We start from the raw sequence: 27847 nt of genomic DNA on the forward strand, positions 1-27847 counted from the left end.
TCCTCTTGGGCCTTTAAAAATTATGCTTCTGTGGAACAGATTTGCATGGCAGCCAATTGGTCATCATTGGCTACTTTTTTCAAATTTTACAAATTTGATGTTTTTGCCTCAGCTGAGGCTTCTTTTGGGAGGAAAGTTCTTCAAGCAGTGGTGCCTACTGTTTAGGTTTGCCTGTCCTGTGTATCCCTCCCTTCCATTCTGTGGACTCTCCATGCCATTAGAAAGAAAACATAATTTATACTCACCTGATAAATTATTTTCTTTCCTGGCATGGAGAGTCCACGACATGCCCTTATTTTTAAGACAGCTTTTTTGTAACTTTTTGAAACCCCTCAGACACCTTTATACCCTTTAAGTCTTCTACTCTTTCCATAATTCCTTGGCTAAATGACTGGGGATTGTGGGTAATGGGAGGATTCTTAAGGCTTTGCTGGGGTGTTCTTTGCCTCCACCTGGTGGCTAGGAGTTGAATTCCCACTAGTAATTGAATGGATTTGTGGACTCTCCATGCCAGGAAAGAAAATAATTTACCAGGTAAGTATAAATTATGTTTCTGTTATCAGATCTTTGGGTATTGCAGTGTCTTCTGACCTGGATAATATCTTGGTTCAATCTCCATCTTTACATATAGTAGTATTTCTCTCCTGCAGATGGTTGTTGTTTCTTCAACAACATGGTTGGAAAGTCATTTTCCAAACAGTTAACTGGTTCCTCAGATATGGTTGATTTGCTGGAGGTTCAAATGGGGACTTTCTTTGACAGAGCAAATACGGTTTAAGCTAGGATTTGCCTGTTAGATCCTTCATTCTCTATTTTTTTCCTTCAGTTGCTTTTTGGATGGAATCAGGTTTCATGTGCCTTGGTTGTTATTCCATTTGTTTGCTTCCATATGAGCCCTCTTCAGCTTTGCATCTTTTTCTAATGATACATCGACCATACTCAGAACAAGTTTTTTTCTGTATTGGTGGCTGGACTATTAGCTATTTATGCAGGTGTCTTCTTTTATTCATACTTTTTGGTCTGTAATCTCTACTGATGCAAGTTTTTTCAGGATGGGGGGCTGTCTGAGTTTCCTAGAAGGCATAAAGAGTTTGGTTTCCTCAGGAGGCAAGGTCACCTATTAATGTTTTAAAACTGTGCAATATGCAAGGTCCTTTAGGGTTAGACACTGTTACATATGTAGCTAATGTCAATCATCATGGAGGGAACTTATATTATCTTGAATTCTTCCCTGGGCAGAAGCTTATTGCTGTCTAATTTTTTTGTGTTCATATTCAAAGACTGGACAACTGGAAAGCAGTTTTTACTCAGTCGTCAGTCTTTCTTTCTGGAAGAGTAATCTCTTCATCTGGTTATGTATTAAAAAATAATATATTTTTGGGGTCGCTCAGAAATATTTCTGAAGGCTTCTCAGTTTAATCTTAAATTTCCCAGGTACTGTGCTAGGTCCTGGGATCTTTGAACTGTGTTTGTGGATGCTCTTGTATTTCAGTGGTCATTCTAGCTATCCTATATTTTTTTTTACACCTCTGGTCTTTTTTTTCCCAGGGTGATTGCCAAGATCTGGGAGGAAGAGCTTTGGTGATTCTAATTGCTCCAGCTTGTTCCTGCAGAATTTGGTATGCAGATCTGGTTCTGATGTCTAGTTTCTCTCATTGCCTGCTTCCATGCATCCAGACCTTTTATTTCAAGGTCTGTTATTTTCTTCAGATTCTCGATCTCTCAGCTTGATGGCATGGAGATAGAAATTATCTGTCTTTGAACTATCTGTTCAGTTAATGAGTTTCTTATGCAGGCCCATAAGTCTGTGACCACTGTAGTTCAGTGGTCATTTTAGCTATCCTATATTTTTTTTCCACCTCTGGTCCTTTTTTCCCAGGGAGATTACCAAGATCTGGGAGGAAGAGCTTTGGTGATTCTATTTGCTCCAGCTTGTTCCTGCAGAATTTGGTATGCAGTTCTGGATCCCATGTCTAGTTTCTCTCCAGGGCTAATTCCATGTATCCAGACCTTTTATTTCAAGGTCTGTTATTTTTATTCCGATTCTACATCTCTCAGCTTGATGGCATGGAGATAGAAATTATCTGTCTTTGATTCATATAGCTTTCTTGGGGGGCAGGTCGGCCTCCACCTTCATGGATTTCTGATCACTCTTCCAGATCAGTTTCCACTTCTAGAGCTTTCTAGAATGTTTTATCAGTGGACCATTTGTGCAAGGCTGCTACTTGGTCTTCTTAGCATATTTTTTTTACCTTTTTTTTTCTTCTTCTGAAGAAGCCTTTTATCTCGGGTAATTTGTGCTGCATCATCCAATAGCAGCACTATATATGAATAGTGCGGTAGACTTTCTAAGCAAAAGTTTTGTAATTTTACACAAGGAAGGGAATCCTGATACACTAGATTAAAACGTTAGTCTAGGCATTAACTGCGTTGAAAGTAACTGAGTTGAAAGTAAACAGTTTTTGCTTATCTGCTAACCCAATAAGTGCAAAAAGTCGAACTTCACATATTCCCCCATAGAGATTAAATGGAGCAAAAAAAGTGGGGGGGAAACAACACCCTAATCCTGCACAAACACAATCGCATATTATCATGTGCGCTAATCCTACATGAAAATATGAATATTTCACATTCCAATGTTCATCACATACATGAATATGTTCTATTTATTTATAAAATATATATACTGTATATATGATGATATTTTGGTTATATATATATTTATATATATATATAATTGAAACAGCAGGTGTTCCAGCACTCCAACCTTGGTAAACCTCAAGTACCTGGGTGCAATCCTCAAAAGTACATACAAAACTGGATTTTGGAATGAAGTGCACTCTCAGGATTTGTGATAATTTTGTAGCTGCAAAAACTTTTATTTATTATTCTTAATATCAACACTTGTTAATAGTCGACGTTTCGGCTTTCACAGAAGCCTTCATCAAGACGAATCATATCTCATATCGGCATCAAGCCTCGCTCACCCAACAATATAATATAACATAATATAAAATTCATTAAAATTATGGGGGGGAGATAAAAAACTGAAATTAAAATCCTCCATGTCTCAAAATTAAATTAGCACATCTAGGCAAGAATCCCTGCTCGCTTTCCCCCCAGAAATAACTCATATACAATGTTACCAATGCACAAGAGAATTCTGGGTAAGCTATGCAAATTAGATATGCAAATTCATAGTATACACATATCATAGTATACACATAGGTTCAGTGTGCAATCATTTGCAGCTCCCACTGTGGGTTATTATTCTAAAGTCTTCTATTAATAAGCGTTTGGTATCAACCTCAACCTATTGGCATTAATATCGGATCAGTTGCCCAAGTATAAAGTAATAATTAAAGTCCGGTCTAAATTAAAAACAACTTAAGAGCCCCATAACGCTCCCTCCCACTCTTAACATGTTTCGCCTGCCGGCTTTCTCATCTGTTTTGTGGATGATCACTTTATATAGCCCATCTGGAAGTATTTTTGTAACAATGTATAGTTTTTCTTATTTTTAAATAACATTGTGGTGATTTTCCGACTCCTAACCAAGTTTTAGATGTATACTGAATACACACTTCAGATTGCTTCTTTTTGTATAATGGATATTTTCATATGCAGGGGAGGGGAAGGGTCTGCTATCAGCCCCTTTCAGTGGGTGTTCCAGTCTAACCTAATCAAGTGCTAAACTGGGTGCTTCTAAGTAAAAAGTAGTTTTTTAAATTTACTGGATTTTTATATCATTATCTGTACATATTATTCTTTATAGTCATATATTTTACATGCATTTAAATTAAAATTGGTGTATACTTAAACTTCCAGAGTTGGTTTATTATTAAAGGGACAGTTTACTCCAAAAAATGTATCGTTTAAAAAGATACTAACCAAGATAGATAATGCCTTTATTATCCTTCCCCCAGCTTTGCACAACCAACATTGTTATATTAATATACTTTATAACCTTTAAAACTCAAAATATCTGCCTGTTTCTAAGCCCCAGCAGGCTGCCTTTATCTCTTTGCATTGTAATAGCTTTTACAGCATGACAGTGCCAGTTAATATGGAGTTACGAATGAGTCAGCACTGACTGGCTAAAATGCATGTTTGTTAATATCACTGAGATAAGGGTGCAGTTTGCAGAGGCTTATACACAAGGTAATTACCGAGGTAAAAAGTGTATTAATATAACAGTGTTATGCAAAACTGGGGAATGAATAATAAAGGAATTATCTATCTTTTTAAACAATAAAAAATCTGGAGAAGACTTTCATTTTAATTGAATAGACTAGATAAACTGAAAGTCAAATTTGCTCACTGGTGAAATGAAATGTTCCACCCTTGTCACTAAGGGCATGGGGCTACAGTGTGAAATTCTAAGTGCTAATTTTGGAAGAAAACAAGTAAGTTGTTTGCTGTTTTTTATGTTTGCATTGATTTAACATATTTGTTTTGTTTTTTTCAAAGGACCAATGTTTTATATACCCTTAATTTATGTTTTTTCTTTCAATGCTAAGATTTATCAAAGGAATTTAGTTTGTTAGAAATATTCAGACACCTTCATATATTTGTTATGTTTTAATTAGTGATCTTTATCTGATTAAATCGTACAACTTATTCATGATTATTTGTTAGACTAACAATGGCTTGTAAATTACTGTGGGAATAATGGGCAAATTAATAGTATGGCTCATTTTTCATTTTGACAGTGAACTTCTTTTTATCTTGCGTTGATAAAAATATGCACAAATGTGTTTTTGTCTGTTGTATCATAAACAGTTGTCCAAATTTACCTCTCACATTAAACTGAGGATAGTAAAAATATACAAGTTCAAAAATAATCATGATGTAGATATTTGTTAGGACATCTGTTTTTCAGCATTGAAGTTCAGGATAGTGGTTCAGCTCGTTCTATAACAGAACCATCATGTAGGAAGTTGTCTTTTGATGTTTCTCTCTATGATAGGCTGATGTCATATTATGTGAATGTGTTCCTCTTTGTTCAGTCAGTTGTAAAATCCAAGATCTCGTATGATCATTGTTTTATCATCTGTTATTTTGCATTTTGTAATGATGTGTATATGCATTTTTTAACAGGCTTATCTTCACTTGGGTGTCAATGAAAAGCTGTCACTGTCTGGCAGACCGGACAGGCCTATTGGGTGCCTAGGAACATCAAAGGTTAGATCATGAGGATGTCTCTAACACACTTTCCTCATCTGTACTATAGTGCTGCACTGCTTAGCATCTCTACGCTTGTGTAAAAACCAGGGAGCCTTGTTCTTCATTCAAGACCGTCCCTGTTTGTGCTTTTTACATAACTTCATCTTCTATCCTAGAGCATTTCATGTTTTGGTTTTGTTTGCTTGGTTACTTGCTTATCAAACCCAGTACATTATAGTTTGATACTGCACTAAATAATGTGTATCTATTTTGTACATGTTCTCACTTTCCTTACTTTGATCACTTATACTGAAAGCTTTCTGCATTTATAGACCGGTCTTACTAACAATACAATTCATAATGAACTCTACTGAACCTGTTACTTTTCTCAAATAACCTCTAATCTCATACAGCTGTGGTTATTATACTTTATGGCCAAATTCCCTTTACTGCTTGCCATTGCTTGCAGGAGACAATCTAGTCAAGGGCCACTGTTATTTTGTTAGATTAGCTTGCATTGTTTTGGGACTTTTCATGTCACATCTTCTTGGCCAATTAGTGACAGATATGTAGCATGGTTAAACTTGTGAAGTCTGCAGTATCCACTTCCAATAAAAAAAACTCACAAGTTTTAGAGTACTATTATAGGAAAATTAGGTATATCGTAAAAGTAGTTCGAATCTGTGAACCTGTTGGAAAAAAAAAAAAAATGTCTAATCATTTTGCAGATTTATCGCATTCTTGGAAAGACTGTTGTCTGCTACCCGATTGTCTTTGATTTGAGTGACTTCTACATGTCCCAGGATGTGATGCTACTGATTGATGATATCCAGGTAAGTAAGGGCAGGTAGTGTTGTTATTTAATTTGCATTTTCTGGCACTTTTTACTATGAAAGTTCAGTGCTAGTGGCAAATTGTTAAATTGTCATTCAGTCAGTAGTACGTAGGACATGCAGTGCCAGTAAATCATTTCTGACAGTTTTAGTTTGGAAGACTAAGGTTATAGGGATTATTGCTCATTTTCATATTTTATCCCAGTTAAATTAGAAATAAACCTTTACACAGCTCTGTGAAAGGTCATATAAAAATAAATCAAATGGAAACGGTGCATTTTCTCTATATAAAGTAATAGAATATTTTTTAAAAAATGTTAAAACTGTGAAGAGAATAATTTTTCTTTAACCCCTTAATGACCGCAGCACTTTTCCATTTTCTGTCCGTTTGGGACCAAGGCTATTTTTACATTTTTGCGGTGTTTGTGTTTAGCTGTAATTTTCCTCTTACTCATTTACTGTACCCACACATATTATATACCGTTTTTCTCGCCATTAAATTGACTTTCAAAAGATACCATAATTTTCATCATATCTTATAATTTACTATAAAAAACATTATAAAATATGAGGAAAAAATGGAAAAAAACACATTTTTTCTAACTTTGACCCCCAAAATCTGTTACACATCTACAACCACCAAAAAACACCCATGCTAAATAGTTTCTAAATTTTGTCCTGAGTTTAGAAATACCCAATGTTTACATGTTCTTTGCTTTTTTTGCAAGTTATAGGGCCATAAATACAAGTAGCACTTTGCTATTTCCAAACCACTTTTTTTCAAAATTAGCGCTAGTTACATTGGGACACTGATATCTGTCAGGAATCCCTGAATATCCATTGACATGTATATATTTTTTTTTAGAAGACATCCCAAAGTATTGATCTAGGCCCATTTTGGTATATTTCATGCCACCATTTCACCGCCAAATGCGATCAAATAAAAAAATTTTTTTCACTTTTTCACAAATATTTTCACAAACTTTAGGTTTCTCACTGAAATTATTTACAAACAACTTATGCAATTATAGCATAAATGGTTGTAAATGCTTCTCTGGGATCCCCTTTGTTCAGAAATAGCAGACATATATGGCTTTGGCTTTGCTTTTTGGTAATTAGAAGGCTGCTAAATGCCCCTGCGCAAAATACGCGTATTATGCCCAGCAGTGAAGGGGTTAATTAGGGAGCATGTAGGGAGCTTCTAGGGTTAATTTTAGCTTTAGTGTAGTGTAGTAGACAACCCCAAGTATTGATATAGGCCCATTTTGGTATATTTCATGCCACCATTTCACCGCCAAATGCGATCAAATTAAAAAAAACGTTAATTTTTTCACAATTTTAGGTTTCTCACTGAAATTATTTACAAACAGCTTGTGCAATTATGGCACAAATGGTTGTAAATGCTTCTCTGGGATGCCCTTTGTTCAGAAATAGCAGACATATATGACTTTGGCGTTGCTTTTTGGTAATTAGAAAGTCGCTAAATGCTGCTGCGCATCACACGTGTATTATGGCTAGCAGTGAAGGGGTTAATTAGGTAGTGTGTAGGGAGCTTGCAGGGTTAATTTTAGCTTTAGTGTAGAGTTCAGCCTCCCACCTGACACATCCCACCCCCTGATTCCTCCCAAACAGCTCCCTTCCCTCCCCCACCCCACTATTGTCCCCGCCATCTTAAGTACTGGCAGAAAGTCTGCCAGTACTAAAATAAAAGATTTTTTTTTTTTTTTAGGATCCCCCCTTAGCCCCCAACATCCCTGATCCCCCCCAAAACAACTCTCTAAGCCTCCCCCTCTGCCTTATTGGGGGCCATCTTGGGTACTGGCAGCTGTCTGCCAGTACCCATTTTGCACAATCAAAAGTTTATTTCTTTTTTATTTTTGTTATTTTTTCTGTAGTGTAGCTTCCCCCCCCCCCCCCACGGACCAACCCCCACCACCTAAATAACGAATAAGGTTGTTTTTTTTTAAATTACTGGTCCCACTTTTATTTTGGGACACTTTTTTCTGTAGTGCAGCGGTCCCCACCCGGTTCCTGCCCCGGCGCGCGCCCGGACTTGCACGCCCACGATCCCGCCCCCCTCCACATGACCAGGGCCATCGATGGCCGCCACCCACCTCCCACACCGGCTCCCACCCACCAACGATACCGGCCATCGATGTCCGGTGCAGAGAGGGCCACAGAGTGGCTCTCTCTGCATCGGATGGCCATCTAAGGTTATTGCAGGATGCCTCCATATCGAGGCATCACTCCAATAACCGGAAAGCAGCTGGAAGCGAGCAGGATCGCTTCCAGCTGCTTTCCACACCGAGGACGTGCAGGGTACGTTCTCAGGCATTAACTGCCTTTTTTCTGAGGACGTACCCTGCACGTCCTCGGTCATTAAGGGGTTAAACAACTAGACATGTAGGTGCCTAGTGCTATGTTTTCGGCTATATATGGGTATAATATAATAGTAATAATGTGTCAGAGCATTTTGATCATGAACTGCTATTTGTCTAACTATATGTTTAACCCTTGCACATTAGTTAAACACATAACAGTAAAATTAACCTTTTATGATTTAGATAGAGCGTGGCATTTGAAACAACTTTACAATTTACTTCAATTATCAAATTATCTTTGTTCTTTTGCTGAAAAGCATATCTAGGTAGTCTTGTGAGCAGCAGTGCACGACTGTGAGCTAGATACTGACTGATTGCTGCACATGTATGCCTCATGTCGTTGGCTCACCCAATGTGCTTATCTAGCTCCCAGTAGTGCCTTACTGCTCCGTCAACAAAGGATACAAAGAGAATGAAGCAAAATTAAAAATAGAAGTAAATGAGAAAGTTGCTTAAAAGTGTATGATCTGTCTGAATCTCTCTTTAAAAACTCTTTCTAGACCACTACAATAAAGCCAAGTGCCTTAAATTTAAACTCTTTCAACTTGTAAAAATTATTTGGGGGGGTGGGTTGCTGGGTATCAAGAGTTAACACTTGATTCATTATAGACATTGAGGAAAGGATACACATAAAGAAACACACTGTGCACTCTTGAGCAGGGCATTGGCTGCTACCTACATATACAGGTAGCCCTCAGTTTACTCCGGGGTTAGGTTCTAGAAGGAATGGTTGTATATCGAAACCGTTGTAAATTGAAACCCAGTTTATAATGTAAGTCAATGGGAAGTTAGGGAGTTAGGTTCCAGGCCTCTCTCAAAATTGTCATAAGTAACACCTAATACATTATTTTTAAAGCTTTGAAATGAAGACTTTAAATGCTAGACAGCATTATAAACCTAATAAAATAATCACACAACACAGAATATATAATTAAACTAAGTTAAATGAACAAAAACATTTGCTAAACAGCATTATAAACCTAATAAAATAATCACACAACACAGACTTCACTTGCATTTTTCTGCAAACAGTTCTTTCTATGCATTCCAATCTGGACTGATTTATAGACAGGAAGATCTTGTTCATTTGAAATCTGCTCGATAGCTCAGGTCTGGTTAAACTGATTCATTTCAGCTTGCTTGGCTTTGCTGCAACACAAGCGAACAGCTCCACCTACTGATTATTTTAATAAATGCACTGCTTCTCAATGCTTTTCAATAGCAGTGACATGACTGGAAAAAAAGGTTGTTATTCTGAAACGGTGTAAATTGAACCTTTGTAAAACGAGGGCCACCTGTACTAATTTGCTCACTACTCAGTTCTTCTATTTAACACAGGTGTGCCTAAAGTGTAGATCAGTATTTAACAATAGATCCCTCAGTACTGACCAGTAGATCTCAATATTTTTTGTAATTTACCATTTTTTCCAGGGCTAATATTTAAAATAAAGTGGTAAAAATGTGTTTGCAAATATATGTTCTGTCCCAAGAAAAAAAACAGGTATTTTGTTTGAGTAGGTTGTGGTTAAAGAGACAGTAATGTCACTTGTTTTCTTTACATTAGAAATGAAGAACTGCATTGCAAAAAATCTAAATAAAAATGTTTTGAAAACATTTAAAAACGATTTTACATTATTTGCATTGCTTAACAATCCAGGCATATACTCGTTGAAAAGTCTCTTAAATGTTGTTTATCCTGTCTCTTCATCTGTGACCAGCTATGGACAGATATAAATGAGCTTCTGTACATATTAAGTAACCACTGTGCAGCATTTAAAATGGCCGGGGAACTGAATTCCACAGAATGCACGCCAAGCCCTTTCGGGATAGTGTTAAAACTACGATTTTCTTCAAAATAAGTTACAGAAAAATCAGGCACAATAACTAATTAAAGTGCTTTGCATTTTTTTATTATTATAAATAATGAAGCCTTTTACAGGGAATTAAATAATGATTTTAATGTCCCTTTACACAATGTGTGAAACAAAGATCTCCTTACAATTAGCATTTGCGAACGTCTACCACACTGATAAACTAGGTTCAGCATCCCGGATAGTGATTGCTTATTGGTGGCTACATTTAGCCACCAATAAGGAAGCATAACCCAGGATTCTGAACCAAAAATGGGCCGGCTCCTAAGCTTTACATTCCTGCTTTTTAAATAAAGATAGCAAGAGAACGAAGAAAAATTGATAATAGGAGTAAATTAGAAAGTTGCTTAAAATTGCATGCTCTGTCTGAATCATTAAAGAAAAAATTGGGTTTAGTATCCCTTTAAGTGTTGCTGTTCATGGGATCCATGACTCCTGCAGTGTTGCTGTGGCTAATATACCAGTTGGTTTGAGATGTTGCTGTGGCGATTAGGGCTAAGATTTTACCCCTTGGATGCCAGATAGAGCTGCAGAACGTTGTTTTGCAGTGTGTTGCAACCCTTTATGGAATTCAAGGGTTAACAGGACTTTGCACATTCTTAAAATCACCACTCAGACAGCAGTGTCACATGCAGCATTATAGTAGCTTGATTTTGGAAACTGCAATGCTGCTGGCACCTTGACATAATGGATGACAACCTTTTATAAATGACAGTATCACATTAGTCCTATTGAAGATATTTTTTTGCAATGTCATTTTGGCATGTACCTCAGTCTTTTGGCTTTTAAAAAGGGCCTTTTTAGGTAAAAATGTTCTGTCATTCACTATAAAGAACATCATTTAAACAATAAGATGTACAATTTCTATCATACATCTGAAAGAATAACAATGTATTCCTGCATGAAGAAGTATAAAGTAAATCTATATCGCAACTAGCAGGTAATGTATATAGGATTGCTTCCTGTATTGATGTAAGTTCCCTTTAACTTGTGGTTACTACACAATATTTATGCTAAATGTCTGGCCAAAGCATAAATCCTGTAAAGGTAAAGGAATGCAAAAAATCACTATTTTTGCTGAATTTTCCTGTATTCTTTGCATTTTGAAATCACAAAACAAGTGGCACTTTAATGAATAAACTTATGAATGAATCCATGACACAAAAAATGATTTGATTCATTTGTTAAACCTTTTGGTAGGCAAGGATACTCTCTGCAGGCAGTAATGGCGTCAAATGTACGATTTTACACTATTCAATAGTAATCCAGTAACATCTTTGTTAGTCAGTTGATGCCTTTGTCAGCCAATAAGTATGTAAGCTTACTTTTGTGCTTAGTAATCCTGAGCATTCAAAAAATAAATACATTTTGTGCTGCTACTAACTTGTAGCACCAGCAACTACTTTAACGTTATTTAAGCTTTCACTTCTGTAAGCTGTTCCTTTTCTGTCCTAAAGGGACATGAAACCCAAACAGAGCTTGTTTTTTTAACATCTTTCTAATTTATTCTATTATCCATTTTTCTTTGTTCTCTTGTAAGCTTTTGTTGAAAAGCAGGGTTGTAAGCTTAGGAGTTGGCAAATTTCTGGAACACTATATGGCAGCAGTTTTGCAAGAATGTTATCCATTTTCAAGAGCAGTAGATGGCAGCACTATTTCTCTTGTTAAGTGTATCCAGTCCACGGATCATCCATTACTTGTGGGATATTCTCCTTCCCAACAGGAAGTTGCAAGAGGATCACCCACAGCAGAGCTGCTATATAGCTCCTCCCCTCACTGCCATATCCAGTCATTCTCTTGCAACTCTCAACTAAGATGGAGGTCGTAAGAGGACTGTGGTGTTTTATACTTAGTTTATTTCTTCAATCAAAAGTTTGTTATTTTTAAATGGTACCGGAGTTTACTGTTTATCTCAGGCAGTATTTAGAAGAAGAATCTGCCTGCGTTTTCTATGATCTTAGCAGAAGTAACTAAGATCCTTTGCTGTTCTCACATATTCTGAGGAGTGAGGTAACTTCAGAGGGGGAATAGCGTGCAGGTTTTCCTGCAATAAGGTATGTGCAGTTAAAATATTTTTCTAGGGATGGAATTTGCTAGAAAATGCTGCTGATACCGAAGTAATGTAAGTAAAGCCTTAAATGCAGTGATAGCGACTGGTATCAGGCTTATTAATAGAGATACATACTCTTATAAAAGTGTATTTTAAAACGTTTGCTGGCATGTTTAATGGTTTTTTTACATATGTTTGGTGTTTTTTCCACATGGCTGGCTTGAAAATTTGTGTTTCTTAAAGGCGCAGTAACGTTTTTTATATTGCTTGTAAACTTGTTTTAAAGTGTTTTCCAAGCTTGCTAGTCTCATTGCTAGTCTGTTTAAACATGTCTGACACAGAGGAACTTACTTGTTCATTATGTTTGAAAGCCATGGTGGAGCCCCATAGGAGAATGTGTACTAAATGTATTGATTTCACCTTAAACAGTAAAGATCAGTCTTTATCTATAAAAGAATTATCACCAGAGCATTCTGTCGAGGGGGAAGTTATGCAGACTAACTCTCCCCACGTGTCAGACCCTTCGCCTCCCGCTCAGGGGACGCACGCTAATATGGTGCCAATTACATCAGGGACGCCCATAGCGATTAGCTTACAGGACATGGCTGCAATCATCAATAATACCCTGTCAGAGGTATTATCTAGATTGCCTGAATTAAGAGGCAAGCACAATAGCTCTGGGTTAGGAGAGATACAGAGCGCGCAAATGCTGTTAGAGCCATGTCTGATACTGCGTCACAGTATGCAGAACATAAGGACGGAGAGCTTCAGTCTGTGGGTGACATCTCTGACTCGGGGAAACCTGATTCAGAGATTTCTAATTTTAAATTTAAGCTTGAGAACCTCCGTGTATTGCTTGGGGAGGTATTAGCTGCTCTGAATGACTGTAACACAGTTGCAATTCCAGAGAAATTGTGTAGGCTGGATAGATACTATGCGGTGCCGGTGTGTACTGACGTTTTTCCTATACCTAAAAGCCTTACAGAAATTATTAGCAAGGAGTGGGATAGACCCGGTTTGCCCTTTTCCCCACCTCCTATATTTAGAAAAATGTTTCCAATAGACGCCACTACACGGGACTTATGGCAGACGGTCCCTAAGGTGGAGGGAGCAGTTTCTACTTTAGCAAAGCGTACCACTATCCCGGTTGAGGACAGTTGTGCTTTTTCAGATCCAATGGATAAAAAATTGGAGGGTTACCTTAAGAAAATGTTTATTCAACAAGGTTTTATTTTACAGCCCCTTGCATGCATTGCGCCTGTCACTGCTGCGGCGGCATTCTGGTTTGAGGCCCTGGAAGAGGCCATCCAGACAGCTCCTTTGAATGAAATTATTGACAAGCTTAGAACGCTTAATCTAGCTAACTCATTTGTTTCTGATGCCATTGTTCATTTGACTAAACTAACGGCTAAGAATTCCGGATTCGCCATCCAGGCGCGTAGGGCGCTATGGCTTAAATCCTGGTCAGCTGACGTGACTTCAAAGTCTAAATTACTCAACATTCCTTTCAAGGGGCAGACCTTATTCGGGCCTGGCTTGATGGAAATTATTGCTGACATTACTGGAGGCAAGGGTCATACCCTTCCTCAGGACAGGGCCAAATCAAAGGCCAAACAGTCTAATTTTCGTGCCTTTTGAAATTTCAAGGCAGGAGCAGCATCAACTTCCTCTGCTTCAAAACAAGAGGGAACTGTTGCTCATTCCAGACAGGCCTGGAAACCTAACCAGTCCTGGAACAAGGGCAAGCAGGCCAGGAAGCCTGCTGCTGCCCCCAAGACAGCATGAAGGAACGGCCCCCTATCCGGGAATGGATCTAGTGGGGGGCAGACTTTCTCTCTTCGCCCAGGTGTGGGCAAGAGATGTTCAGGATCCCTGGGCGTTGGAGATTATATCTCAGGGATATCTTCTGGACTTCAAAGCTTCTCCTCCACAAGGGAGATTTCATCTTTCAAGGTTGTCATCAAACCAGATAAAGAAAGAGGCATTCCTAAGCTGTGTGCAAGACCTCCTAGTAATGGGAGTGATCCATCCAGTTCCGCGGACGGAACAAGGACAGGGATTTTATTCAAATCTGTTTGTGGTTCCCAAGAAAGAGGGAACCTTCAGACCAATCTTGGATCTAAAGATCTTAAACAAATTCCTCAGAGTTCCATCATTCAAAATGGAAACTATTCGGACCATCCTACCCATGATCCAAGAGGGTCAGTACATGACCACAGTGGACTTAAAGGATGCCTACCTTCACATACCGATTCACAAAGATCATCATCGGTTCCTAAGGTTTGCCTTTCTAGACAGGCATTACCAATTTGTAGATCTTCCCTTCGGTTTGGCCACTGCCCCGAGAATTTTTACAAAGGTTCTGGGCTCACTTCTGGCGGTTCTAAGACCGCGAGGCATAGCGGTGGCTCCGTATCTAGACGACATCCTGATATAGGCGTCAAGCTTTCAAATTGCCAAGTCTCATACAGAGATAGTTCTGGCATTTCTGAGGTCGCATGGGTGGAAAGTGAATGTGGAAAAGAGTTCTCTATCACCACTCACAAGAGTCTCCTTCCTAGGGACTCTTATAGATTCTGTAGAGATGAAAATTTACCTGACGGAGTCCAGGTTATCAAAACTTCTAAATGCTTGCTGTGTCCTTCATTCCATTCCACGCCCGTCAGTGGCTCAGTGCATGGAAGTAATCGGCTTAATGGTAGCGGCAATGGACATAGTGCCATTTGCGTGCCTGCATCTCAGACCGCTGCAATTATGCATGCTAAGTCAGTGGAATGGGGATTACTCAGATTTGTCCCCTCTACTAAATCTGGATCAAGAGACCAGAGATTCTCTTCTCTGGTGGCTTTCTCGGGTCCATGTGTCCAAGGGTATGACCTTTCGCAGGCCAGATTGGACGATTGTAACAACAGATGCCAGCCTTCTAGGTTGGGGCGCAGTCTGGAACTCCCTGAAAGCTCAGGGATCGTGGACTCAGGAGGAGAAACTCCTCCCAATAAATATTCTGGAGTTAAGAGCAATATTCAATGCTCTTCTAGCTTGGCCTCAGTTAGCAACACTGAGGTTCATCAGATTTCAGTCGGAAAACATCACGACTGTGGCTTACATCAACCATCAAGGGGGAACCAGGAGTTCCCTAGCGATGTTAGAAGTCTCAAAGATAATTCGCTGGGCAGAGTCTCACTCTTGCCACCTGTCAGCGATCCACATCCCAGGCGTAGAGAACTGGGAGGCGGATTTTCTAAGTCGTCAGACTTTTCATCCGGGGGAGTGGGAACTCCATCCGGAGGTGTTTGCTCAACTGGTCCATTGTTGGGGCAAACCAGAACTGGATCTCATGGCATCTCGCCAGAACGCCAAGCTTCCTTGTTACGGATCCAGGTCCAGGGACCCGGGAGCAACGCTGATAGATGCTCTAGCAGCTCCTTGGTTCTTCAACCTGGCCTATGTGTTTCCACCGTTTCCTCTGCTCCCTCGACTGATTGCCAAAATCAAACAGGAGAGAGCATCAGTGATTCTGATAGCGCCTGCGTGGCCACTTAGGACCTGGTATGCAGACCTAGTGGACATGTCATCTCTTCCACCATGGACTCTGCCTCTGAGGCAGGACCATCTAATGCAAGGTCCTTTCAATCATCCAAATCTACTTTCTCTGAGACTGACTGCATGGAGATTGAACGCTTGATTCTTTCAAGGCGTGGCTTCTCCGAGTCAGTCATTGATACCTTAATACAGGCTCGGAAGCCTGTCACCAGGAAAATCTACCATAAGATATGGCGTAAATATCTTTATTGGTGTGAATCCAAGAGTTACTCATGGAGTAAGGTTAGGATTCCTAGGATATTGTCCTTTCTCCAAGAGGGTTTGGACAAAGGCTTATCAGCTAGTTCTTTAAAAGGACAGATCTCTGCTCTGTCTATTCTTTTGCACAAGCGTCTGGCAGAAGTTCCAGACGTCCAGGCATTTTATCAGGCTTTGGTTAGGATTAAGCCTGTGTTTAAAACTGTTGCTCCCCCGTGGAGCTTAAACTTGGTTCTTAAAGTTCTTCGGGGAGTTCCGTTTGAACCCCTTCATTCCATTGATATTAAACTTTTATCTTGGAAAGTTCTGTTTTTGATGGCTATTTCCTCGGCTCGAAGAGTCTCTGAGTTATCTGCCTTACATTGTGATTCTCCTTATCTGATTTTTTTTACCATAAGGAAAAAAGCAATAATGAAAGGTCATAATTATAAGACCCACAACTACTGTCCGGTATTTTCCATTATAAATAAACAGTGAATTCCTGCATTATATGATAAAAATGAAGAACCGATAATGAAAAGTAAAAAGATATTCACTGTGATATTCAAAGTAGCAATTAATTCCAAAATAAAGCCTCAAATGAATCATAAATATAATACCATAACACAACCTTCTGTGATGCAATGATAAAGGCGAATATAGGAAAAGATGATAGAAGGAAATATGTCCACCTTAACACTTGAAATCAGCAGTCAACCTTAAATCAAAGCAAGAAAATGTACACATTGATCCCAATAGGCTGTACACACGAGAGTGACAGCCGATACTAGTGAATGAAAACACGGGAGAGGCGGAACTTCCGCAAAGGAAAACAAATAAATATTTTGAAAATCGGCGGCCCGCCACCTTTGATAAAGCCGTAACTGGCGAAACGCGTCAGGGGGGTTGCATGAGACGATGGGGTCCCATTAGTGTGTCAAATGTTTTTTAAATATATCTATCTCAATCGCTAAATTGAATAGCAAAGGGGTGTTGGTGTCAATCACATTTTGGCACAAGTGTGTGAGTGCATGTTAGCGATAAAAATGTCTGAGTGTGGCAATATTTCAAGTTGAATTACAAGTCAATAGCATTCTGAACTATAGCTAACAGAGCATTCTAATGAGGTTAACGGGAATGCAGCTACGTAAAAAGCATTGGTGCTAGCACAATTGCAGCTGCATAATACCCCGTATTAATGATAAGATTACTAAGCCTAATCGCAGAAAAGACAGCCTATAGTGGCAGTTAGGGAATGAATATTAGTGCAATTTGAAGTTGAAGGCGGATGCTGCAAATATAATCACAATTAGCTCCTGAGTCCCCAAAAGGAGAAATAATGTTGTAATATTGTGTACCAATAGTATCGACGTATAATTGCATAATACGTGTTGCAAAATAGATGTAAAACAAAGCAACTAGCTACCAGCAACAAGAATAAAATTATAACCAGCCTCTGAATTCTAAAATAAGGATTCAAGTTGTGGGTACTGTGAGATGGTATATTGAGAGTATCTTTTTATAACCACACAACGCGTATTATGAAACATATGTAACAATAAGCTGTTAGCTTTTAATAAATAAAAAGAAGTGTAACAATAAAGGGAACATTGCAAACTGGGGAGCTCACAAAAAATGTTATTAACATAAAGAAATTCGCACATGTAGACGCTATTACTTAAAGAATCACCCAACAGTGTATGTAAACATACAGGCTACACCGCTTCACTTTCAAGCGGTGAGATTATAACTGTATTGCCACTGAACTTATCAGTGAAAAGTCTGTTTAAATTCACTAGAGGATCAACCCCACATGGGGAACAGAATAATGAACTAGTGAAAAAACGCAAAATATAGAAATAATATAAGTGGAAAACACAATACACATCCTTTAAGCATAATTGATACAAAAATTGGGTTATTTGTACACTAACCAAACCAAGGGAAGTGAACTATAAGAACAGCAAGAACCTCACAACTAGGGTCTGCATATATATGTGAACCAAGCTTGGAAATCCCTCCTGCCATCCCAGGCTAAAATAAACAAATTAAACATTAATACTAGCCTCAATAATGGCATGAGAAACCAAACGCCACAGATATCCATTACAGGGCTCCCAATACCCCCACTTTACGCAAATAAGGGAGTACCGATCAGTACAGTTACATAACTTATATTAATATAAAGACTAATCGGTCTCTCGAATTAACAAAATTAGCCAGAGAGAATTGTTGTTAGCAATTTGAGATAGAGTGTCTTTTAAATTGTTCATGTTCACCCATTTTTAAAGTAAGGAATAAAAGTTAAATTTTAAGATTGTACCAGTGGCTCTACCCCAGTCTGGGCAGAGAGTGCTACACAGCATTTCTTTCCAGGGATTTCATCCCAATTGTTCTGCAAATATAAACAAAAACATAAACAGAAACATAATATATTGATACTAAAACAAAATATAGTATCTTATACAATTCAAACCAATGAGGAGCTTGCCTATATAGTGCCCTTGTTATCCTTGTGTGTCAAATTCTCTGAGTTATCTGCCTTACATTGTGATTCTCCTTATCTGATTTTTCATTCAGACAAGGTAGTTCTGCGTACCAAACCTGGGTTTTTACCTAAGTTGGTTTCTAACAGGAATATCAATCAAGAGATTGTTGTTCCATCATTGTGTCCTAATCCTTCTTCAAAGAAGGAACGTCTTTTGCATAATCTGGACGTAGTCCGTGCCTTGAAGTTTTACTTACAGGCTACTAAAGATTTTCGTCAGACATCTGCCCTGTTTGTCGTTTACTCTGGACAGAGGAGAGGTCAAAAAGCTTCGGCAACCTCTCTCTCCTTTTGGCTTCGGAGCATAATACGCTTAGCCTATGAGACTGCTGGACAGCAGCCCCCTGAAAGGATTACAGCTCATTCTACTAGAGCTGTTGCTTCCACCTGGGCCTTTAAAAATGAGGCCTCTGTTGAACAGATTTGCAAGGCTGCGACTTGGTCTTCGCTTCACACCTTTTCAAAATTTTACAAATTTGACACTTTTGCTTCTTCGGAGGCTGTTTTTGGGAGAAAGGTTCTACAGGCAGTGGTTCCTTCCCATCATCCGTGTACTTTAGCTTTGGTATTGGTATCCTACAAGTAATGGATGATCCGTGGACTGGATACACTTAACAAGAGAAAACATAATTTATGCTTACCTGATAAATGTATTTCTCTTGTAGTGTATCCAGTCCACGGCCCGCCCTGTCCTTTTAAGGCAGGTCTAAATTTTAATTAATCTACAGTCACCACTGCACCCTATGGTTTCTCCTTTCTCGTCTTGTTTCAGTCGAATGACTGGATATGGCAGTGAGGGGAGGAGCTATATAGCAGCTCTGCTGTGGGTGATCCTCTTGCAACTTCCTGTTGGGAAGGAGAATATCCCACAAGTAATGGATGATCCGTGGACTGGATACACTACAAGAGAAATAAATTTATCAGGTAAGCATAAATTATGTTTTCTTGCCATGTAGTGCTGCAGATGCCTACCTAGATATCTCTTCAACACAAAGGGGGTCGGTTCATCAAAGGCTTTGCAAGCCTTTCGACCCCCTACGACTGCAGGTTCTCACAAGAAAACCTGCAGTTTATATTCAATAACCTCTAAGGTGGCGAATTTCAATCTCCCCTGTCTCGTCCAGCCTGGGAGATTTAAAGCTTCTATGCACGGCCAGGGGGCGAGATTGCACACAAGATCAAAATAGCGCTCGTGTGCAATGCTGAATTCCACCAGAGAAATTCAGCCTGCCAGAGGCGAGCTGTGGCGGACAGGGGCGCGTATATGTGGAACAAAGCAAATTTGATCATTGTAAATTTGGAAACTTTTTTTAAAATGGTATGCTCTGCCTGAACCACAAAAGAACATTTTGGATATCATATTTCCTTAAAGACATTACCCTGAGGCAATAGCACATTTTTTTTTTTTTTGTTAAAGGGACAGTGTACACTGATTTTCATATAACTGCATGCAATAGACACTACTATGAAGAAGAATATGCACACATCCAGTATAATACCTTTTAAAAACTTACTTAGAAGCTCACAGTTTAGCACTATTGATGAGGTTAGGTTTAGACACCTATTGAAAGGGGCTGAGCAAGCAGGAAGAGCAGACTCTCCCCTGCATATGAAAAGATCCATTACACAAACAGGAGAAAGCAGGAATCTGTAGACTTCAGTCTACATCTGATACTTTGGGGCTTGGTTAGGAGTCTAAAAATCAGCACAATGTTATTAAAAATAAGCAAAACTATACATAGCTACAAAAACACTCCCATATGGGCTATATAAATGGATCATCTACAACACTTTTATGGAAAGAAAAATCTAGTGTGCAATGTCCCTTTAACATATGAATTTCTATAGAAAAGGGGGGTACAAGCTCTGCTTGGGAGGTTACAGAACCAAAATGGTTAAAATGGAAAAGGGGGGGAAGAGTGGCACTCCTAAAAATGTGCTATAGAGTATTAATATTCATAATATAAGTCTGAATGTTCAGGACAGTATGTATAATGTTCAGGACAGTATGTATAATGTTCAGGACAGTATGTATAATGTTCAGGGCAGTATGTATAATGCGTTTATGGTAAAGTCAAAGTAATGATACTAAAAAATGAATATTTATACAAAATCTTAAATTTTTAATAAGTAAGTAAAACATATAGAAGACAGTCTTAAACAAATATAAAATAAATGAAAATTGTAAGCGGTGGCAACAACCTAAAAGTGCAAAGTGTAAATTGACTATTAAACGTAAAAACTTAAAAAAAACTCCTTAGTCGTTTGCGCAATAAAATATCAAATGTGCCTCTATTTAGAGTACTGAGTTATAAGTCATATTTGTATCCGGTGATAGGATTTCTGTTACCCGTTAGTAGTAGTAGTTCCTATTTTCTCCTGTTAAGTGTAGTCAGTCCACGGGTCATCCATTACTTATGGGATTATAACTCCTCCCTAACAGGAAGTGCAAGAGGATCACCCAAGCAGAGCTGCTATATAGCTCCTCCCCCCTACGTCATATCCAGTCATTCTCTTGCACCTAACTAATAGATAGGATGTGTGAGAGGAGTGTGGTTATTAAATTTAGTTTTTATTTCTTCAATCAAAAGTTTGTTGTTTTAAACAGCACCGGAGTGTGTTGTTTCTTCTCAGGCAGTATTAGAAGAAGAATCTACCTGAGTTTGTGAATGATCTTAGCGGACGTAACTAAGATCCATTTGCTGTTCTCGGCCATTCTGAGGAGAGAGGTAACTTCAGAACAGGGGACAGCGGGCAGGGTTCACCTGCAAAGAGGTATGTTGCAGTATATTATTTTCTAAGGAATGGAATTGACTGAGAAAATACTGCTAATACCAATATAATGTAAGTACAGCCTTAAATGCAGTAGTAGCAACTGGTATCAGGCTGTTATGTATGTATGTTGGCACTAAAGTATTTCTGGGGAATGGCACTTCACTAAGAAAATACTGTATACATATAACTTATAGCCTTTCTGCAGTGATAGCGACTAGCAACAGGCTTTTATTATCATTTCATATTTTAAAACGTGTACTGGCAGGTTAATCGTTTTTCTCTCTGAGGTACTTGGTGAAAAATTTATGGGCATTATTTTCCACTTGGCTGTCGTTTATTTTGAATAAAATCAGTTTACTGAGCTTCCCCACTGCTGTATTATGAGTGGGAGGGGCCTATTTTGGCGCTTTTACTACGCATTAAAAATTCAGTCACAGTCTTCCTTATTGTCCCTGCATGATCCAGGACATCTCTACAGAGCTCAGGGGTCTCCAAAACTAGTTTGAGGGAGGTAATCACTCACAGCAGACCTGTGAGACTGTGCTTTGACTGTGATAAAAACGTATATATTTTATTTGTTATTCGTTTTTTGGTATTAAGGGGTTAATAATCCATTTGCTAAAGGGTGCAATCCTTTGCTAAATTAATGCATTTCATGTGAAAAATTGATTGCTATAACTAAACCGGTTCATTGTTATCTCAATGTGACAGTTTTTGTGTGCTTCTTAAAGGCACAGTAACGTTTTTTATATTGCTTGTAAATTCATTTGAAAAGTATTTTCCAAGCTTGCTAGTCTAATTGCTAGTTTGTTTAAACATGTCTGACACAGAGGAATCTCTTTGTGCAATATGTTTAAAGGCCAATGTGAAGCCCAATAGAAATGTATGTACTAATTGCATTGATGCTACTTTAAATAAAAGCCAATCTGTACATGTTAAGAAAAATTCACCAGACAACCAGGGGGAAGTTATGCCGACTAACTTGCCTCACGTGTCAGTACCTGCATCTCCCGCTCAGGAGGTGCGTGATATTGTAACGCCAAGTACATCAGGGCGGCCATTACAAATCACTTTACAAGACATGGCTAATGTTATGACTGAAGTTTTATCTAAATTGCCAGAACTTAGGGGTAAACAAGACCACTCTGGGGTGAGAACAGAGTGCGCTGATAATGCTAGGGCCATGTCTGATACTGCGTCACAATTTGCAGAACACGAAGACGGAGAGCTTCATTCTGTGGGTGACGGATCTGATCCAAATAAACTGGATTCAGACATTTCAAATTTTAAATTTAAGCTTGAGAACCTCCGTGTATTACTAGGGGAGGTGTTAGCGGCTCTGAATGATTGTAACACGATTGCAATCCCAGAGAAAATATGTAGGTTGGATAAATATTTTGCGGTACCGACGTGTACTGACGTTTTTCCTATACCTAAAAGACTTACTGAAATTGTTAACAAGGAGTGGGATAGACCCGGTGTGCCCTTCTCACCCCCTCCTATATTCAGAAAAATGTTTCCAATAGACGCCACCACACGGGACTTATGGCAAACGGTCCCTAAGGTGGAGGGAGCAGTTTCTACTTTAGCTAAGCGTACCACTATCCCGGTGGAGGATAGCTGTGCTTTTTCAGATCCAATGGATAAAAAGTTAGAGGGTTACCTTAAGAAAATGTTTGTTCAACAAGGTTTTATATTGCAACCCCTTGCATGCATTGCGCCTGTCACGGCTGCGGCGGCATTCTGGTTTGAGTCTCTGGAAGAGACCCTTGACACAGCTCCATTGGATGAGATTACACACAAGCTTAAAGCCCTTAAGCTAGCTAATTCATTTATTTCTGATGCCGTAGTACATTTAACTAAACTCACGGCTAAGAATTCAGGATTCGCCATTCAGGCGCGCAGAGCGCTGTGGCTAAAATCATGGTCAGCTGATGTGACTTCTAAATCTAAATTGCTTAACATACCTTTCAAAGGGCAGACATTATTCGGGCCCGGTTTGAAAGAAATTATCCCTGACATTACTGGAGGTAAGGGCCATGCCCTGCCTCAAGACAGAGCCAAACCAAGAGCTAGACAGTCTAATTTTCGTGCCTTTCGTAACTTCAAGGCAGGAGCAGCATCAACTTCCTCTGCTCCAAAACAGGAAGGAACTGTTGCTCGCTACAGACAGGGCTGGAAACCTAACCAGACCTGGAACAAGGGCAAGCAGGCCAGAAAACCTGCTGCTGCCCCTAAGACAGCATGAAGTGAGGGCCCCCAACCCGGAAACGGATCTAGTAGGGGCAGACTTTCTCTCTTCGCCCAGGCTTGGGCAAGAGATGTCCAGGATCCCTGGGCGTTGGAGATCATATCTCAGGGATATCTTCTGGACTTCAAAACTTCTCCTCCAAAAGGGAGATTTCATCTTTCAAGGTTGTCAACAAACCAGATAAAGAAAGAGGCGTTTCTACGCTGTGTACAAGAACTTTTACTAATGGGAGTGATCCACCCGGTTCCGCGGTCGGAACACGGACAAGGGTTTTACTCAAATCTGTTTGTGGTTCCCAAGAAAGAAGGAACCTTCAGACCAATCTTGGATTTAAAGATCCTAAACAAATTCCTAAGAGTTCCATCGTTCAAAATAGAAACTATTCGGACAATCTTACCCATGATCCAAAAGGGTCAGTACATGACCACAGTGGATTTAAAGGATGCCTACCTTCACATACCGATTCACAAAGATCATTACCGGTATCTAAGGTTTGCCTTCCTAGACAGGCATTACCAGTTTGTAGCACTTCCCTTCGGGTTAGCTACTGCTCCAAGAATCTTTACAAAGATTCTGGGTTCTCTTCTGGCGGTACTAAGACCGCGAGGAATGTCGGTAGCTCCGTACCTAGACGACATTCTGATACAAGCGTCAAGTTTCCAAACTGCCAAGTCTCATACAGAGTTAGTACTGGCATTTCTAAGGTCACATGGGTGGAAAGTGAACGAAGAAAAGAGTTCTCTATTGCCACTCACAAGAGTTCCCTTCTTAGGGACTCTTATAGATTCTGTAGAAATGAAGATTTATCTGACAGAGGTCAGGTTAACAAAACTTCTAAATGCTTGCCGGGTCCTTCATTCCATTCCACACCCGTCAGTGGCTCAATGCATGGAGGTAATCGGCTTAATGGTAGCGGCAATGGACATAGTACCCTTTGCACGCCTGCATCTCAGACCACTGCAATTGTGCATGCTAAGTCAGTGGAATGGGGATTACTCAGATTTATCCCCTATGCTGAATCTGGATCAAGAGACCAGAAACTCTCTTCTATGGTGGCTCTCTCGGCCACATCTATCCAAGGGGATGCCTTTCAGCAGGCCAGATTGGACGATTGTAACAACAGACGCCAGCCTGATAGGTTGGGGCGCTGTCTGGAATTCCCTGAAGACTCAGGGATCTTGGACTCAGGAGGAGAGTCTCCTTCCCATAAATATTCTGGAATTAAGAGCAGTTTTCAATGCCCTTCTGGCTTGGCCTCAGTTAGCAACTCTGAGGTTCATCAGGTTTCAGTCGGACAACATCACGACTGTGGCTTACATCAACCATCAGGGAGGGACAAGGAGTTCCCTAGCAATGATGGAAGTCTCAAAGATAATTCACTGGGCAGAGTCTCACTCTTGCCACCTATCAGCGATCCACATCCCAGGCGTGGAGAACTGGGAAGCGGATTATCTAAGTCGCCAGACTTTTCATCTGGGGGAGTGGGAACTTCATCCGGAGGTCTTTGCCCAAATACTTCGGCGTTGGGGCAAACCAGATCTGGATCTCATGGCGTCTCGCCAGAACGCCAAACTTCCTTATTACGGATCCAGGTCCAGAGACCCGGGAGCGGTTCTGATAGATGCTCTGACAGCACCTTGATTGATTGCCAGGATCAAACAGGAGAGAGCATCAGTGATTCTAGTAGCGCCTGCGTGGCCACGCAGGACCTGGTATGCAGACCTAGTGGACATGTCGTCTTGTCCACCATGGTCTCTACCTCTGAGACAGGACCTTCTGGTGCAGGGTCCTTTCAAACATCCAAATCTAATTTCTCTGAGGCTGACTGCATGGAGATTGAACGCTTGATTCTATCAAAGCGTGGATTCTCGAAGTCAGTGATTGATACCTTGATACAGGCTAGGAAGCCTGTTACCAGGAAAATTTACCATAAAATATGGCGCAAATACTTGCATTGTTGCGAATCCAAGAGTTACTCATGGAGTAAGGTTAGGATTCCTAGGATATTGTCTTTTCTACAAGAAGGTTTAGAAAAGGGTTTATCCACTAGTTCGTTAAAGGGACAGATCTCAGCTTTGTCCATCATTTTACACAAACGTCTGTCAGAAGTTCCAGACGTTCAGGCTTTTTGTCAGGCTTTGGCCAGGATTAAGCCTGTGTTTAAAACTGTTGCTCCGCCATGGAGCTTAAACTTAGTTCTTAACGTTTTACAGGGTGTTCCGTTTGAACCCCTTCATTCCATTGATATCAAGCTGTTATCTTGGAAAGTTCTGTTTTTAATGGCTATTTCCTCGGCTCGAAGAGTCTCTGAGTTATCTGCCTTACATTGTGATTCTCCTTATCTGATTTTCCATTCAGACAAGGTAGTTCTGCGTACTAAACCTGGGTTATTACCTAAGGTAGTCTCTAACAGGAATATCAATCAAGAGATTGTTGTTCCTTCATTGTGCCCTAATCCTTCCTCAAAAAAGGAACGACTTCTGCACAATCTGGACGTTGTCCGTGCCCTGAAATTTTATTTGCAGGCAACTAAAGATTTTCGACAAACTTCTTCCCTGTTTGTCGTCTATTCTGGACAGAGGAGAGGTCAAAAGGCTTCGGCTACCTCTCTCTCCTTCTGGCTTCGTAGTATAATACGTTTAGCCTATGAGACTGCTGGACAGCAGCCTCCTGAAAGAATTACAGCTCATTCTACCAGAGCTGTGGCTTCCACTTGGGCCTTTAAAAATGAGGCCTCTGTTGAACAGATTTGCAAGGCTGCGACTTGGTCTTCACTTCACACTTTTTCCAAATTTTACAAATTTGACACTTTTGCTTCTTCGGAGGCTGTTTTTGGGAGAAAGGTTCTTCAGGCAGTGGTTCCTTCCGTATAAAGATCCTGCCTGTCCCTCCCGTCATCCGTGTACTTTTAGCTTTGGTATTGGTATCCCATAAGTAATGGATGACCCGTGGACTGACTACACTTAACAGGAGAAAACAAAATTTATGCTTACCTGATAAATTCCTTTCTCCTGTAGTGTAGTCAGTCCACGGCCCGCCCTGTTTTTTATGGCAGGTCTAAATTTTAAATTATACTCCAGTCACCACTGCACCCGATAGTTTCTCCTTTCTCGTTTGGTTTCGGTCGAATGACTGGATATGACGTAGGGGGGAGGAGCTATATAGCAGCTCTGCTTGGGTGATCCTCTTGCACTTCCTGTTAGGGAGGAGTTATAATCCCATAAGTAATGGATGACCCGTGGACTGACTACACTACAGGAGAAAGGAATTTATCAGGTAAGCATAAATTTTGTTATTTAGCGTGACCCTTTATGGGTGGGGTGATAGTCTGAATATTACAGATGCCTTACCAGACCTCCGATAGGATCATGAGATTTCCAGGATTGAGTGAGTATTCTGCTTGATATTGTTTCTCTGTGTCTCCTGACCGCTAGCCCTCTTATCGGGTAACCAGAATTCGGATGGCGGAGCTGCTGATGATATTTTCTAAAAATATCTTTAGCCTTCAGAGAGAGACAATTTCTAATTACCCCATTTTTGTCTGCGCACATATCTAAAATTATATTTCTTTTCCACCTGTTTTCCTTTGCCTTTTAGTGAAAATAATCATGCAAATATATTTACAGTCATTCCACTGAAATCATGACAGTTAAATCTCTTACCTAATATCATTACCACAGCCTGTTTTATTATTCAAGATCTTTTATTAGATTTAGAAATATAAAGCAGAGGAAATTCAGAATAACTCATCAACTCCATGTGAATTCTACAGTTATTACTTTAATTCTGCTTTTATGTTAAATTGCCAGTTTTGGCAGAATTTAACAAAAGAGTTTGCAATTACACTAATTAATACAGTTAATGGAGTTTGCTATTAATGCAAGCAAATGAAAAAAGAGAGAATGACATATTTAACTTGCAAAATGAAAGTGATAAGTAGTCTTTCAGTATAACCCTGTGAATTTTGTATTTTTTTTTATAGTCTTGCATTTTGTATTGCCATTGCTTCATTTTGTGCTGTAAAATGATTCTGTGTTTTCCTGTAGAATGCCTTGCAGTTTATTAGACAGTACTGGAAAATGAATGGACGACCCTTGTTCCTTGTGCTAATTCGAGAAGATAACATCAGGTACAGTCTGTAGTTTTAGTTCACAAAATTGGCACCACAATACAACAAGCAAATCTTCTTGAT

At 39.6% G+C, this 27847-nt stretch overlaps 1 protein-coding gene across 3 annotated transcripts in view; it reads left to right on the forward strand.

Annotated features, from left to right (window-relative positions):
• PHKB (phosphorylase kinase regulatory subunit beta) overlaps positions 1 to 27847 on the forward strand; it is a 1109273-nt gene that overhangs the window by 868379 nt on the left and 213047 nt on the right. For all 3 annotated transcript variants that reach the window (XM_053701982.1, XM_053701974.1, XM_053701966.1), the window contains 3 exons: positions 5101 to 5184; positions 5895 to 5999; positions 27702 to 27784. In XM_053701982.1, coding sequence (XP_053557957.1) covers positions 5101 to 5184; positions 5895 to 5999; positions 27702 to 27784 — 272 coding nt within the window. The remainder of the gene's footprint in view (positions 1 to 5100; positions 5185 to 5894; positions 6000 to 27701; positions 27785 to 27847) is intronic.

This window comes from Bombina bombina, chromosome 1 (assembly GCF_027579735.1).
Source record: "Bombina bombina isolate aBomBom1 chromosome 1, aBomBom1.pri, whole genome shotgun sequence".
NCBI lineage: Eukaryota > Metazoa > Chordata > Amphibia > Anura > Bombinatoridae > Bombina > Bombina bombina.